The 16,883-nt window shown below is 36.3% G+C and overlaps 1 protein-coding gene across 2 annotated transcripts in view; it reads left to right on the top strand.

Annotated features, from left to right (window-relative positions):
• Positions 1-16,883, top strand: part of LOC118274564 (double C2-like domain-containing protein beta) — a 60,794-nt gene that overhangs the window by 37,857 nt on the left and 6,054 nt on the right. For both annotated transcript variants that reach the window (XM_050697073.1, XM_035592129.2), the window contains exon 5: positions 833-961. In XM_050697073.1, coding sequence (XP_050553030.1) covers positions 833-961 — 129 coding nt within the window. The remainder of the gene's footprint in view (positions 1-832; positions 962-16,883) is intronic.

Here is a 16,883-nt window from a genome sequence, read left to right as displayed (position 1 = left end):
AGGCTAGTACGTAGACTACCTAGGACCTAGGTATATAGTGTTACAACAATATATTACTTGGAGGTGCAATTAAGTAGCTCAGCTTGTTTTATAACTTAAGTATAATATGCTTTGTGTTTACTGCAGGTTTGTTCGCAAAAACTTATTTCATAGTTATCTTAATCAAGTTATTTGAATACGGTTTTATTTACGTAAGCGTTATGTGAGCAATTAAGTTAAAATTAGAATACCCGCTTCTCGCGCATAAGAGTGAGGGTTCGAAACCTACCAATGGCAAATACGAATGTGACTTTATCCCAGTTAGTTACTTTCTAAGATTATTTGGACACGACTGACAAACTAATTTCTAATTATAAGTTTGAAATCGCCAACCCACATTAAGCAAACGGTGATTAATGCTCAAAACTTTTGCTCTATCAGAGCAGAGGGTTTGATTAACAGTAGCATAAAGGCTGTTGATGTAAGTTAAGCAAAGTGACATAATAGTTTAATAGTGTTACTCGACTAGTTTCAAGCCATGCAGGGGCCTATAGTTACGAGCATGTGCGACAAGCGACACTGTTTCCACGCAGTTAATAAAAAAAAGAAGAATACCAAATTATTATTTTCAGTACACACTTATTTTACAGACTTGCATTAAATACTGCAATTGTTTCAAACCATAAATTAACATATAATCATAGTTTACTCGCGTAAATTAATGGAGTAAAGCTACTTGTTTTGAGTAACAGATATACTCTTCCTCATGAGCAGCGTGCGCAGAAACGGCGACGTCGCGCAGCCTATTCTCATTATTACAAAAATAAAACCATAAACCTCTTTTCTCCCCCAGGAAGCAGGGAACAGCAGCAACGAAGGGAAGACGGACTCGGAGCCAGGGTCTCCGATGAGCGTGCACGCGCCTTCCTTCTCCAGGCAGGCCAGCAACACTGACAGCAGGAAGTCCATCACATCGCCACATGTAAGTACCACTTGTCTTTGAAACTAGATGTGAGTGACGTGTGTAAAGAGTTGGATTAAATAATTAACAACTAGCTATTTCCGCGCGGTTTCACCCGCACTGCTCGGTTCCTATTGATCGTAGCGTGATGATTTATAGCCTATAACCTCTCTTGATAAATGCGCTATCCAACTCAAAAAGAATTATTCAAATCAGTATCATAATCATAATCAGTAGTTACTGAGATTAGCGGGTTCAAACAAACAAACAAACAATCATACAAACAAACTCTTCAGGTTTATAATATTAGTATAGATGACATATGTATGGGCTTCATACCTGAAGGGGCTTCACCACGCCTCACCAGCGGCGTCCTGGCGTCTTGCGTATGGTATCCAAAGGAAGCTACGAGATCTTTTTTTTTTTTATAAACTAGCTGACCCGGCAAACTTCGTACCGCCTCAAACATTTTTTCTCACCTTTTAAACTTTGCCTGAACTTCCACAAATAACTTAAGACTTAAGTTTGCCAAATCGGTCCAGTCGTTCTCGAGTTTTTAGCAAGACTAACGAACAGTAATTGAGTTTTATATATAGAGATTAAACAAACTTGGCTTTTGTGATGAATGTGACTTGCCCATTTTTTTTTATTTTTTTTTGAGGGGGAAAATCATCCAATGACTTTTCTCGCCTTGGGCGAGGCGAGAGGGAGTGTCAGACTCTTACTGACTAAAAACCACCCCGTTCCTTCTCCTGCCTTTCGAGCCGGAGCCCCGGTAAACCCGCTAGGTTGTCCGCAGCTCCGGATTAGTGACTTGCCCATGTATATTTAAATTAGACTAGTTACAGCTCTGAAATATTAAAAAAAAGAAAAGTATATTATTACTCTTGTAATATTAAATAACTATCCTGGCAACTTTTACTTTACAATAATTATCCAGCAATTTCTAATAGAAACAGAAAAACAAATTACATGTATACAAATAAGTTTATATTACCACTTTTTCTTTTCCACAAATACAAGCTTTGACATTATAACAACCACTCCACAACTTAAACATGAAACAATACAACATAATACATACCTCATTACTCCGTCTCGACTTCACGGAACATAATTTAATCACGGAATATCAATACGATGTATTATTACGTCGTATTTGCTTTGTAACCGTATAGCCGGGGGTTAGAGCCCGCTTCCTAGAGGTAGCAAGGTGATTAATGTTCATTTGTTCTCTGTTTTGAATGGGACAAATAGGACAGTTATTAATGTTATTTACATTGTTTGTATTTATTTAAAATCCTCTAAAGTTACATTTTTATATCATCATCATCAGCCTATTCTCTCTCTCGTTTTCTTTTTCTTCTCCTCTAATAATATCTTCTGATTAATTTCGTTGCGGGATCCAAGACAATCATTCATGTCCCTGGGACGCGCCGGACTTCAATGTTCCGGTGTTTTCATGGTTGTATCTACTGTAGATCCTGGCTTACAGGAGTTGCAGCAGTGAGGGAGGTTGTGGCGGACTTGTCCAAAAAAAAGCCTGTTCTCGTCCACTGCTGAACATAGGCCTCTCCAATAGCACGCCACTGAGCTCGATCTTCAGCTCTACGCATCCAACTACTACCAGCCACCTTGCTGATATCGTCACTTCACCTACCTAGAGGGTGCCCTACACTACGCTTGCTTGCGGTCTCCACTCTAGAACACGTTTACCCCAACGGTCATCGGTCCTTCGACAAATGTGACCGGCCCACTGCCATTGCTAATCCTTTGAGAACAATTAAATAAAGCTTGTTTTTCAAACAAACAAACCGCGATGCTTAATAATAACCTTTTAATCGCTACAGATTGTATTTAAATTTAAACAAATTAAACAGTTGGAAAACGTAATGTATCCAATATTTATTTTGGTTAACCAATAAACATTGGCTTAACTCATATTGGAAATAAGTTTCTGTATAATACTGAGGTTCACATTCCTTCGTATAAATGAAGAATTTCATTCGAATATTTCGAATACGTGGTTTTAATGTTTAACAATAACGTCAAATCGAATTACATTCCAATAAGTACCCACAATATAATAATGTGAAACGGTTTTATTTACTTTGATGAAGTAATACGAGTATTCTTTAAATCAAAATTAAATGAAAAATACACCATACTGTATTTGCGTTTGTAAAATAACCGCCGTACTCAGAATCATTTAATGGTTACTTAACCCAATTCTTAGCAATTGTTTTCGATACAAAATCGTTACTAAGGATTAGTTAAAGTAATCATTAAATGTCTCTGAGTGTGGCAGCAAGCATCTCTCTCGGGTCTCTAGCTTGGAAAACAGAAGTAGGAACGGGGTGGTTTTTAGTCAGTAAGAGTCTGACACTCGCTCTCGCCTCGCTCAAGGCGAGAGAAATCATTGGATGATTTTTCTCCCTTAAAAAAACCACCCATTCGAGGATACTAAGTTTAACCCCGAAACATCACCCTCGCTACACTTTTAAACAAAATCTCTAAAGAAAGAAAGAAAAAAACAGAACAATAAACCCATCGATCGTATTGCAAGCGTCCAGTAATCCATCCTAAGCTATTAGTGACGTCACGGCGATCGTTAACTGTGAGCTTAACGGTTTAGTAACCCGATAGCGACCGGTAGCTAACGTAGTTTACAAATAAACAGTTCAATACGTAACTAATGGATTCTTTTACAAAACAATTGTTTGTATTTTGGATTGAGTTCTTGTCTCTTTAATTGATTTGTTTATTTTGTTTTTGAACGTTGTTTGTTTGTATTTCTTTACGCTTTAAAAAAAATGCATTTGTCGCTGAAAAAAATCTATGTATGGCCGCGTATAACTCCGAAACAACTGTCGTAGACAATGCTACGGTGATGCTACGTGCGCTATGCTACTACGGCGTAGCATTGCATTAGAGGAAAAAATATATGAGAGATGGAGGAAGTAACTAATCTTCCGATAGGATTTAGGTAATTTAGCTAATTATTGTATGGTGAAGATTAGGTACAATGCATTTGGCACCACATCTCCTCTTCCCGCGGGTGTCATAAGCCCCAACTATTTTATACACATTTAAGAGAGACCGGGCGATCTCATAAATAAATAAACAACTAGATTATTATTACAACTGCGACCCCTATATACCACAGCCTACCCCAAAGGGAATAACGGTGTTGTATCACCTATCTCACTTTACACATGGATAATTACCCCTTTGGTAACCCCTTTGGGATGTAAGAAAACATAATTATATAATTACGAAGCTCGACCTTAAAATATCTCAACCCGTTTACAATAATTAATTAAATGTTTAATTAAAATACATTTTAAAACAAAAGTATTATTAGATATAAACCTTTATATCTAATATTATATATCATCACGCCTTCTATCACATTATGGCACTGTACAATGTACACCTACTTTTCACTATTTATGCTGTTAGTCCCATGTAATAGGGGGTGAGCCTTTGATTGATTCCTAGACTCCGTGCTACTACTAAGAAATTTTCAAAAACCAAAATAAGGCAAGCAATACTTTGCCCGACCCGGAAATCGAACCCGAGACCCCTGGCGCACTTGCGACCATTCGACCATCAAGGCAGTCGAATTCGGCAATTAATTAAATACCTTTTAAAACAAAAGTATTTTTAGAAATAACCTTTATACTTCTAGTTAAATTGAAATAAATCGCAATCAAACGTTTGAAATGTCTGAAAAATATATTTACATGGGTTCTGGTGAATTTCAGCTATCTTTTTGAAGCACAAAGGGTTTGCTTCAGGCTATTTCTGGTTATAATATTCCGTTTTAGGGCTGAAAATGATGTAATGTTTTATTTTAAGCTGGAAGGGACATCGTTATGTATTTACTTAATTATTTTTGAGCAACCTTTAATATAAAATGTATAAAGGTCTGCGGACTACCTAGCGGGTTTACCGGGGCTCCGGCTCGAAAAGCAGGAGTAGGAACGGGGTGGTTTTTAGTCAGTAAGAGTCTGACACTCTCTCTCGCCTTACATAAGGCGTGAGAAGTCAAACGATGACTTTCCCCCACTTAAAAATATATGTGCAAAGATCCTGTGTTTTTCATTTGACGGACTTGTTAAACGAGTGTTCAGACTCGGCGACAGTGGCCTCTAGCATGCCTTAAAACTTCTCGAGTTCCTCGTTATACTGTTATGTGAGTAAGCCGATAACATCATAATTTATTTAGTATGTCTCATGAAAGTTATAATAAAACTATAGCTAAACGCATTGTAAAGCTTTCCCTCATCATCATAAAATGACTTTCCTACCCCTAAATAGTTTGGACTACTTCAATATAAAGTCGAAATCATTGACTTATTTACCCTTTCTTCTCTATAAGAATCCATGTTTTGAAATGGTGACGTTGATTGACTTCCGTGGCAGACTGACTAACTGTTAAAATAAATTAGCGGCAGCGCACTTATGTAACGACTCTGATGTTTCGGGTGTCCATGGACAGCGGCGATTGCTTACCATCAGGTGATCCGTCTGCTCGTTTATCGGCTTATAACATAAAACCTCATAAGTATCTATTAATAGCAGCAAATCCGGTAAAATGTAAATGAATACAAATACAATATTATTATATTATGTAGTGGATTAGTTGTTACCCAGAAATCATTTATAATTACCATTCAAGGAGGTTTTCCTCGAATTATTTGTTTTATATCTGTATATTTATAATCCTCTTAACCTCTATTTAATCTGTTGTTTCAATTTGATTGGAGAGCTGGCTAACATTTGCTGTATAAATTACTTAGTTCTCTCCAGGAAACAATTTTAACGCATGAATTAACAGTTACGTGGGATCAGTGTAATCGAAAAAGTCGATTTGGTTTATGTGGCCTTCCACGTTGGTGAAATAAAAATATGTAATAAATAATCTGTAGTTATTCCTTTTTTTCTCTTATAAAAAGTCTCTTTAGAATACGCGAATATATCGTAAAACAGTGACAAGATAATTAGTACTAATTAATCTTTTAATTTTTAATACATTTAAGTAATAATTTTAACAAAAAAGAAAACATGATGTAGAAGTAATATTTTTATTTAAACGTCAACCACCCCTAAAATTATACCTACTTTACAATCCACGATTAAATATCGTACCTATCCTATATATCTAAAGAAAATTGTGTTTTATGATACCTGAAATTTAATTACAATTTATAACTATATTAAAACGCGCCAAAACCACGCACGCTTCAAACCGCATCTGTCAATATCATTTAAATATCGAACAAACTGTGGCTTATTTATGATTTGATTGAACAGACAAAGGCCGTCACGTCATACAGCCAATCATTTAATTATAAAAAGCGGGAAATCAAACGCCACAGATAATATACATCTATGTACTTAGTTAGATAAATTGATATTAATTTAGTTTCGATAGATTTTTTTATCTTATTTTCTTTAGAGGTTTTTTATCAAGATATGACAACCCCATCATACCCCTTTCACAAAATGGCTACAATATTATTCTGCTTAATTATACTTAATATCTATTCATCTATATGACTATACTATTACTATCTTATTTTTATTTATATAACTAAACATCCTATCAATGACCATTGCGATAGATGTGAAATGAAATGAAATGGTACCTAGGTATTTCTTTGAGAACTAAGTCTGAGTGAAGTGCATAAGCCGCTTAGCTTTCTAATTAGAGTGGGTAAAGGAAAGGAAACAGTATTATTTTTTTATTCTGAACTTACAGGCATTTCTAAGTAATTGAATTTGTATCCGTACGACTCGTTGTTTCACGTTGGTTTTCTGTGAGGTAGTGGTATAACTCCGGGTGAGTCGGCCCATTCGTGCCGAAGCATGAATTTCCAGCGCTTTGGTACACATAGCTTAGCACTGGCACACATCTTTTTTATCTAGAAAGATACGTGCTACGGATTTGTGCTATGGATATGTGTTATGGATGCTTGCTATAGCTGCGTGCTATGGCTGCGTGCTATGGGTGCGTGCTATGGATGTGTGCGACCGTCGCGGGTGCTGTAGCTATGTGCAGAGTAGATTACCTACAGAAGCTACTTTCCGTTGGCGCATCTTCATAGCACATCTTACTCATACAACTACAAAACTTAGTATCAGGGGAAATGGTCACATAGTTTCACTGCTTAGCTGTTATGAGACACCCACGGAAAGAATATGAGTGGTGAGAAATGTTTTATTTATGTTTAATTATACATTACTAAGAGCATATTTTATTTGACCACTTTACTGTTTTAAAGTGCCTACGAAATAAGTACACGTTTTTGTATTTTAATGGGCTGAGCACGAGTCGCCGCACTTAAGTTAAAAGGCGCCCAATTAGGGACGCTTGTCCTGCAATGAAAGAATAAAATATAAGCTAAGTTCCTATCTAAGATAAATCTGCTTTCTCCTGACCTTTTTGCTAATTAGTTTTGAGGTCGACTCTGAGTCTTAACGGATGAGTAAGTAGATGTTTATTATATTAAAAATGATGTTGATACATTTTCAAAAATGATTATAATTATTAATACTAAACCTATTAATCATAGTCAAGATCAATTCCTTGGTCCAGGTTCCTTTTTTTAAGGGGGAAAATCATCCAATGACTTCTCTCGTCTTAGGTGAGGCGAGAAGGAGTGTCAGACTCTTACTGATTAAAAACCACCCCATACCTACTCCTGCTTTTCAAGCTGGAGTCCCGGTAAACCTGCTAGGTAGTCAACACCTCCGATAGTCCAGATTCCTTGCATTTGCAAGTAAAAAAACAAAAACTTAATATTAAAAAAAAATATTATGACATCTGTCAAAATTCCCGCCAAATTCTTACCTAGTTTTCAAACAAACCATAGACTTAAACCGCCCATATACGACTAAAGCCGTACATTCACGATATCTCCGATCACTTATCGAGTCTCATTAAATCGAGGTGTCAAGGAAGCAGTAAACATCGGATGGCGAAGGCCTAATTAATTCAAATTGTATCAGCGCTACCCGTGTTACTTAAAATAGCAACAACGTAGGTTGGTTCAAGGGGAACCGTTATTTTGTTTACAACGAAATTTCCAGAAGGAAAATCTTTGAAAAGGAGACTGATATAAAAGGATATTTTTTTCGTTTTTATTTTGTATCATATTTTTATTAAGATGTTGTTTTGTGTAATATTATAAATGAACTCATATTAATAAAAATACTATAAACTGTATAGATTTTAATCATCATCTGATAAATTAAATATATTAAGTAATACACCGTTATTTAATTTAAGATTATTTAATACTAACGAATAGTCCCTTTGCAATTAAACGAGGGCCAACAGGCTACTTCCAAATATGGAACACACTACTCACACGAAATTTAAAACTCCGTATCATTACAGATCCATTTGATACACTTTTAAAATAAGAGTAACTCATTTAAAGAGTAACTCTTTAAAAAAATAAGTAACAAATGTACTTTCTTGCTCATTCTCCTCCATTCGAAACTAGACTTTGGAACGAGCACCTAGCTTCAACGGCTGGAATAAATTTATTGATATTGACTTTGATATTCGCAAAAATCAAAAAGCTGATTAAGTACTTAATACTATAACAACTCAGATTCAAACTTACATCAATGACAAGCCAAGGCCATTTAGCGAGTATACTCTTAGGAAATGAGCCAGCAATCAGTTGGCACAATAATTACACTCCCGTAAATACTCCCGGCAGTGGCCCTCTGAGGGATTAGCGGGGACATGCCTACTGACCTATTTACGACTACTTACAAGGGTCGTCTTGTACATTAGGATAAAAAAAGTAGATATGTAACCTCCTTGGTTTCTTGTCACCGTCATACGTACTTGCTACTTATGGCTATGTGTTGTGCTTCTTAAAAAAGTTTTTATTTATAGTTCCACTAAAGATAAAGATGGCAATACAGACACATTTTTAAACGATTGCTAAAATTACTAATTTCGAAAAAAGAAAAAAATTGATTAAAACGTAAAATATGATGCCTCTTTTTCTTTCGAAATTTTCAGATCGTTTGTCATTACTGTCGTAACATGCTAACGTTTATTATTAATTATTATTGTCATATTTTTAAGTCTTCCATATTTTTTTATAAATACTCTTTGAAATAGGACTATAAGTATATATTTTTATAGTCCTATCTCAAAGAATCTAAATAAGTTTTTGTAGGCGCCTGAGCGCCTGATTAAAACCTGATTGAAGCTATGTGACAGATAGTGCATACAAATTACGTTCTTAATTCAAAGTTATCTTCCATATCCAGCGGCTATCAGACATTGTGAAACAAGTCCTAGATTTAATTAGAGTCTAAAACAGAGTATTCGTCAGTTAAGTATTAACACCAAATAAATCAAACATTATGAAACAGTGCTTCTAAAACCAAAATTAAAACCTACCATTTCTGACCAAAGAGGCCGTCTATCAAAAATACCTGTTCAAATAAAAATGAAAAAATGTTCCCGTACTCATCTTTTCATTTGTTGAAAAGCTTCCAAAGTATTTAAAACTTTTTGTTACAAGCCAACGAAGTATTAATACAATTTCTTCGACTTTTTTATCCCAACCCATGTAATATCCGGAGTTACGGACAACGTAACAGGTTACCGGGGCTCCGGCTCAAAGCAGGAGTAGGAACGGGAGGACGAGAGGGATCTCGTCTTACTCAAGGCGGGAGAAGTCATTGGATGATTATCCCCCTTCAAAAAAAAAGATGTAATATAGGTACTTTGTTAATGGAAAAAGTTATATTTTATATTTTTTTCCGAGAACAACATTATGGTAATTTGTGTTAACCATAGAGTAATTAAAATGTTAGAAGGGTAGGGTATAGGTAGCAATAATAAATCATATCACGTTCTTTCTAAAGTAACAGTTGATACCGAATATAGGATCTTAAGTTCGAAAACTCGGGTCTTATTTCCTGATTTTTCCGTACACTGTGTATTTTTTTTTATTTTAACCCGTCGTATGTCGAAACGTGGATCCACGCGGGACACAACTTATTTTCTATAGTCTCTTATATACCAGCAAACAAGAAATTAAACCACAACCAACACATTATTTTTTCAATCATGTGCAATCGTGCAGCCTTTTGAGAGCTCTGCGCATTTTAAAGCAAATTTTTATGGCAAACGTTTTATACGTAGATTTATTTTAATTCAGTGCCTCATCTAACATTTCCTAACTGTACACCATAAGCAAATACCGAAATGATGAAAAGAACGCTACTGTTCAGTCGTGAATTATCTAAAGGAAAATTTGCCAAATTGTCCCGTGACCCGCAAGCGGTCCCCGGGGCAGACTGAGGTACATTCGTAAGCAGATAAACCTACCCCAACCTGCAATTTTGGTCATTGTATTTTCAACTTTATTTCAAATTGTATAAAGTTGAAAATTGTAAGATAAAAGAGGTGTAGGTTGATCTGCTGGTGACTACTTCACAAACCTCACGGATTTCGTCCAAGTATTCGAAATATCTATTGTTAATATTCATTAGTCCTCTTGTTACTTGTTAGAATGGGTTCATAGAGACGTATTGTTCACGTAACTTTACTAGTTACCTGTGGCTTTGTGGGAATTAGTCTATGTCCTTCTCCGTATTTCTAAGTGTATGAAATTACAAGACGATTGGTTGAATACATACCTTATATATAAAGTAATAATATATAAGGAACTTTAAATGTATATGCCAAGACTTTAATGGGAGTTAGCGTTCGGTTTGTGAAGATTACAATAGTAAATAACAATATTAACCTGGGTGAACCAAGGCCCGAGTGAATAGGTTGCTCATGGGCAGACGTCCATCGTAGGCCGCATCATCACTTGCCACCAGGCGAGGTAGCGGTCAAACGTCGACCCATCAAATATATAAATTATTGATTTTAAGTTTTTAAAAAATTTACGTAGGTACAAGCTTGTTATGAAAGAGCTATCTCTTTCACTGTTTCTACGCATAGTGAGTATTTGTGGCCCACGTTATGAAGAGTAGCGTCAATGTATATTTAACTTCTTTTTGTTCTCAAATTGTTAACTGGTCCGGGTTACGAGGTATCTTCACTATTGTAATATGCAAACACAAAACTACTTCCTATTAAAGCGGCATTCCTATTCCTGTGGCAGATTATTTTAGAACACCTTATATGTATATTGACTGCCTAGTTGGTCTCGGGTTTCCCGGACCAAGCTTTTTTCGGTTTTTCAAAAATTTCTCAGTGGTAGCACGGAGTCTGGAAATGGGCCCGGTATATGACAATAGGGTCACCACCTATTACATGGGACTTACAACATAAATTGTGAAATGTAGGTGTACATTCGCAATATGTCCCATAATATGCACCTCTGCCAACCCCATCGGGGATTAAAGGCGTGACGTTATAAAAAAAAACCTCATATGTCTACTACAAAGAAAACTGCATACAATATTACTTGCGTAACTCCACCGCCATATAAACTTTTATAACACAAAAACCCGAGCTCATTACACAATAAGCACATACTTATATCATTTATCATTTATCAATTATACGGGGCTCCGGGCTACGGGGGCCCCAATGTGCGTAAGCAAAAAATATAAACTTCCTAATTTATTATTTCATTTCAAAAATTACAAATGTGTCAGTAACGACTACATGAGAACAACTTTACGAAAATTAACGTCATCATAAAGGCCCCCAAACATGGGTTCGCTGTTATAACATCGGAAAGTCCCCTCTCTGATGGTCCGTACTTACATACGGTATTACTCGATAGTTTTACTCGAAATCGAGTAAAAATCAACGTGTGGACAGCTAAACTCACAGCTCGAAGGCTCGCACCGAGCCAGCTCGATGGAATTAAATGAAAGTAATTTCCTTCGAGCCTACTCGAAGCACAGACATCCTTTGGCTCAAATTGTTCGGTGAATACTGAACGGCGGACCTCACTTGATAGATCAATGCTGAATGTATGGACGAAAGCCCATGCCATGGGTTTTACTCGGCTTAGCTCCATCGCGTATGTGAGTACGGAGCTCAAGACTTGAGAGACAGGGTAAGAAAAGTCTTAGGATGATTTATCTCAAAATCTATACTAATATTATAAAGCTGAAGAGTTTGTTTGTTTATTTGTTTGTTTGAACGCGCTAATCTCCGGAACTACTGGTCCTATTTGAAAAAATCTTTTTGTGTTGGATAGTGCATTTATCAAAGAAGGCTATAGGTAATTAAACATCACGCTATGACCAATAGGAACCGAGCAGAGCGGGTGAAACCGCGCGGAAGTAGCTAGTAAAGAATATACAGGGCTCCCCGCCAAGGCACGCTACGCTACTGATGAATATATACCTCTTAGTAATAGCGGCCTCCTGCCGGCTAGCCACGGTGTAGCTGTGCCTGCAACTGACGCAATCCATTTATAAGGAGTTTATATTGCCCAGTTATATTGTTCATGATATCTGCTTCAGTCTAGGACGGTTATAAATAACTTTAATGTTATATAATTATTTTATGAGTATTATAAAGGAAAGGTACGTTTGATAGATTTTTCGCCACATCGGTTTTTATCCATCGAAATACATCTCATAATAAAAAAGGTTTTATTTAAAGGGAAACGCCTTTAATTTCCTTTAACACCTCAATCTTTTTAATTACGTTTATCGTTATCCTTAAAACTTTCTGCTTAGTGAAAAATACTCTGCTGGAAACCGCACAAAAGTCGGTTCACCCTAACGTAAGATAATCGCGCACGAGGGCCGGCTGTAGAAAAAAAAAGGAAAAAAAAATAAAAAAAAAAACTTACACACAAGTCAAGCTGAGAAACTCATTTTCTATTTAAAAACCCGCGACTGGTCACTGTGAGATTATGAACCTCCTTTATTGTATTTATTTATTTAATCTGTAATATGCACAATACAATAAAATAGTGGTAATAATAAAATAAAGTGAACTCAATGCCAAATGTCTCTGTCGCCACCATATACCATACCAGCTTATAGACTTCCACCCAAATATTCCTAAATTGGATGTCGAACCGCCCACTCTATCGTATTAACTTTAATCCCGAGTTATTAGTATTCATGAAGTGATCTAAATCTGCCACACTTCGCTTGCTACAAACAGATGTATACATAATTCGAATTAAGTATAATATGATCAAAGTTACATTGTAAAGTGAGAAGCGACGACTTGCTTACTAAGAAACTTCCGTGATTAATTTTCTTGTCAGGTAAATGTAGTATTGAGTTTTAATAATAAGTTAAGGCTTATTCTCTCCGGTGCTGCGGACTACCTAGTTTTAGCGGGTTTACCAGGGCTCCGGCTAGAAAAGCAGAAGTAGGAACGGGGTGGTTTTTAGTCAGTAAGAGTCTGACACTCTACAAGACATTATTAGCAAATCATATTTTAAAGACAAAAGTTTTTTATTTTATTTAGAATCAATCTATAATAGATCTAGATTTTTTTATAATAATTTTGACGTGTAAAGGTGCTGTTTTGTAGCCTATTTACAAAAATAAATTCATTGTTTCACTGTTTCAATAAAATTTCTGCTAATGTATTTTAAAATGTGTGTGGCTGATCATATACCCATGTATCTCCCCATCGCCTATGGTCGTAAAAGTATGAGAAAAGGAAAGAAGTAATGAGGTTATATTCTACAATAATTGAATCAGAGCGTCCGACGGCGCGGCGCGTCTTTGCGTCATTTCCACGTCAAATTATCTGTAGGCTGGTAGCAAATAAGATACCCAGACAAAACTAGAACTTTTAAATATAAAACTAGAGAATTATGTGATTAAATAGGTTGTATTAATCGACGTCTTGGTTGTGTCATTATGTTGTAAGGCTTACTTACGTTTGATGATGTTACTCAACTAATTTCAAGCTACACCGGAGGCCTATAATTAGGAAGCCAACTGATAAACTAAACATTATTTGTTTTTCGAGTTTTATGTAAATCAGATACCGATAATTTTTGCATAAAAACAATTTCCGCCTCGTTTGTTTACCTGATCACGATGTAAACTCAATCTTGAGCACATTTGCTTAAGTGTTGCATTGCCTTTCCTTACAACGGGTACAAATCCAAACTCGGAACAACTCAAATATCTGCTCAAGGAAACCATCCCTAATCCCCAGTCCCAGTCTCTGACGCAAGCCACGTCACTCCCGCGTCATACCCCAGTGGGGGGTGGGACAGTCCCACGTTTTTATTGATTCCCTATTAATTGAGGTCGTCGTCAATTTGTCGGGGGCCGATAATGCGCGGGACTTGATTGATTCAGGATAAATGGGTTTATAACGATTAGAATTAATTGTTCTGACAGCGACAGTTCGATGTTGGAAATATTATTTTGTTTGTGATGATGTCTCTAGGTTTTGTCAATAGCTTCGTCTGCGTGGAGTTTATATATTTTTTTAATGATGTATCATAAACACGTAATAGTTTTACGACATTTTGCAAATTGTTTCAGTGATTTCGGATCACCTGATGGTAAGCAATCGCCGCCGCCCATGGATACACGAAACACCAGGGGCGTTACAAGTGCGTTGCCATTAGGGGGTTAGGAATTTAAGGGTTGTTAGGGAATCGGGGATTGAGAAGGGGAGTAATTAAGCCTGCTGTAACCTCATTCACATAACGCAAGTGTTGTTTCACGTCGGTTTTCTATGAGGCTGTGGTATCACCCCGGTCAAGCCGGCCCATTCAGGCTCTCCCATACTTAAAAACGGTCCTACCAAGTACTTGATATACAAACAATCTACCACTACATACAAAATTATTATGTTTCAGTATATTTACCAAATACCTAACTTGGTAACGGGAAACTAATCTAGGAGTTAGCGACACGACAAGGTTGGACAATAATAACTGGTTACCATAGCAACCGCTCAGACGCGACGCGCTGCCAATTTTAATTCACTGCTATCTCATAGCCAGAGATTTGATGGCTGGAAATAAGTGAGGCTTTTGTTGCTTATGGTTATAATAGTGTATACGTCTTTTATTCACCGAAGCGTATACCGAAGCGAATAGGTAAGCAGAGGTGTATATAAAATATAGGACCCACCTTGTTTCAATCTTATGGCACCCTTATTTTAGGCGTGAATATGTGAACCTACTGCTATGCACCGGGCATAATCTCAGACTCCGTGCTACTAATGAGAAAGTTTTGGGAAACCGAAATTGCTATGATTTTTTTTTTTCATTTTCCCGCTCCGGGATTCAAAAGCCAGACAGTCGGGTGTGTTGTTGGTGCTGTTTACGTGTACCTAAATATTTTAGCATTAAAATATAATCACTGTCTAATATCACACCAACAGCCTATAAGTGGCCACTGCTGACCAAAGGCCTCTTCTCACACAGAAAAGGTTTGAGCATTAATCACTACGTTTGCTTGATACGGGTTGGCAATTTCAAACTTATAATTGGAAATTATAAGCCCAGGTTTCCTCACAATGTTTTCCTTCACCGTTCGTCAGTGGTGTCTAAATAATCAAAGAAAATACTTATACCTCGGAAAAAGTCTAATTGGTACTTGCCTTTGGTAGGTTTTAAGCCCGCACCCTCATACATGAGAAACAGGTATCTTAGACCTCTGGGCCACTATGATTAGATATTTCTAATATAAAGTTATAATAAGCACGATTCTACCACCTTTAACAATAGTCCAGCGGTCCCCTTTGTGATCTTAATTAACAATTACATGAATGTCAACGGCACACGACTAACGGCCGACTTCATCTATTGAAGCCGGTAAACTTATGACTTCAAGCTATTCTAAGCTATTAGAAGTCTGAGTCAGATGGAAATGAAGTCGGTTCGTCGTGAATTAGGAGGGAATTTAATGTTAATTTTAGGTCTCTACAATCCGGAGCTGCGGACTACCTAACGGGTATACCAGGGTTCCGGCTTCAAAAGCAGGAGTAGAAACGAGGTGGTTTTTAGTCAGTAAGAGTATGACACTCCCTCCCCGCCTCAGCCATGGCGGGAGAAGTAATTGGATGAATTTTCCCCCCTCAAAAAAAGAAAAAGGTGTCTACAATAAGATTTTTTAAAACGTTGCACTACTAGGATTTTCTCCTGTCTCGTGGGTGCTTAACTTATTATTACGTTAAAAAAACGAAACGAGAGCGAGTTTAACGTTCTGATTGTTTGGTTTATTTGTACAGTTAAAAATAAAACAAACTCGTACTACTTAAGCCTTCTGATCAATATTTATTTTTTAAATTTCCGTTTTCGTTGAAATATATTGGTAAAACTAATCATAATACAATAAAAAAATTATGAAGCATAATGCTACTGTGAACGAGTACTACTTGTAGTTTCATTTAAGTCATATGAGTGATCTCCATACTGTATAACGTAACATATAATACACCGTAATAATATGATGGTGTAATAAATCAATCAATTGATGGATATATGATCTATTATTCTCCATTCTCTTAATTGCCACTCCACCTTTTCATTGTTGCAATAAAGTTACTGGCGTCATCTCGTTAAATGTCCATTTATTGCAGCTTTAGGATAAATTTCTATAGGTTCTGAACAAATGATTATCTACTTTTTATGAAATCTTTAGGATTAGAGTGCTCAGTGTGTAAAATTGTACAAAAAATAAATTAAATGTCACAAACTTATTATAGCATAATTAATCTGTAAGTTTAAGGGCAAACTTAACCTTTTAACAGTTAAGTTCTTCATTGTAGTTTTACAGATTAGAGTGGATTTACAAGGTTGACGTTTTTCTCTTAGGAAAAGCGCTACTTATAAAAAAAAATATCTAACGACAAGTTACGCTCAAGGGCTGCGTGACTCGCTATTAAGAATCGTATCATGACTTCAATTCTCGCACAGAAAAACTCTTTATTTGATTCATAAATTATTGTTCCATAATTATTAGTGATGTGTACATATATCAAATT

This window comes from Spodoptera frugiperda, chromosome 11, assembly GCF_023101765.2.
Source record: "Spodoptera frugiperda isolate SF20-4 chromosome 11, AGI-APGP_CSIRO_Sfru_2.0, whole genome shotgun sequence".
Lineage (NCBI taxonomy): Eukaryota > Metazoa > Arthropoda > Insecta > Lepidoptera > Noctuidae > Spodoptera > Spodoptera frugiperda.
This window is presented reverse-complemented; position numbering and strand designations above follow the sequence as displayed.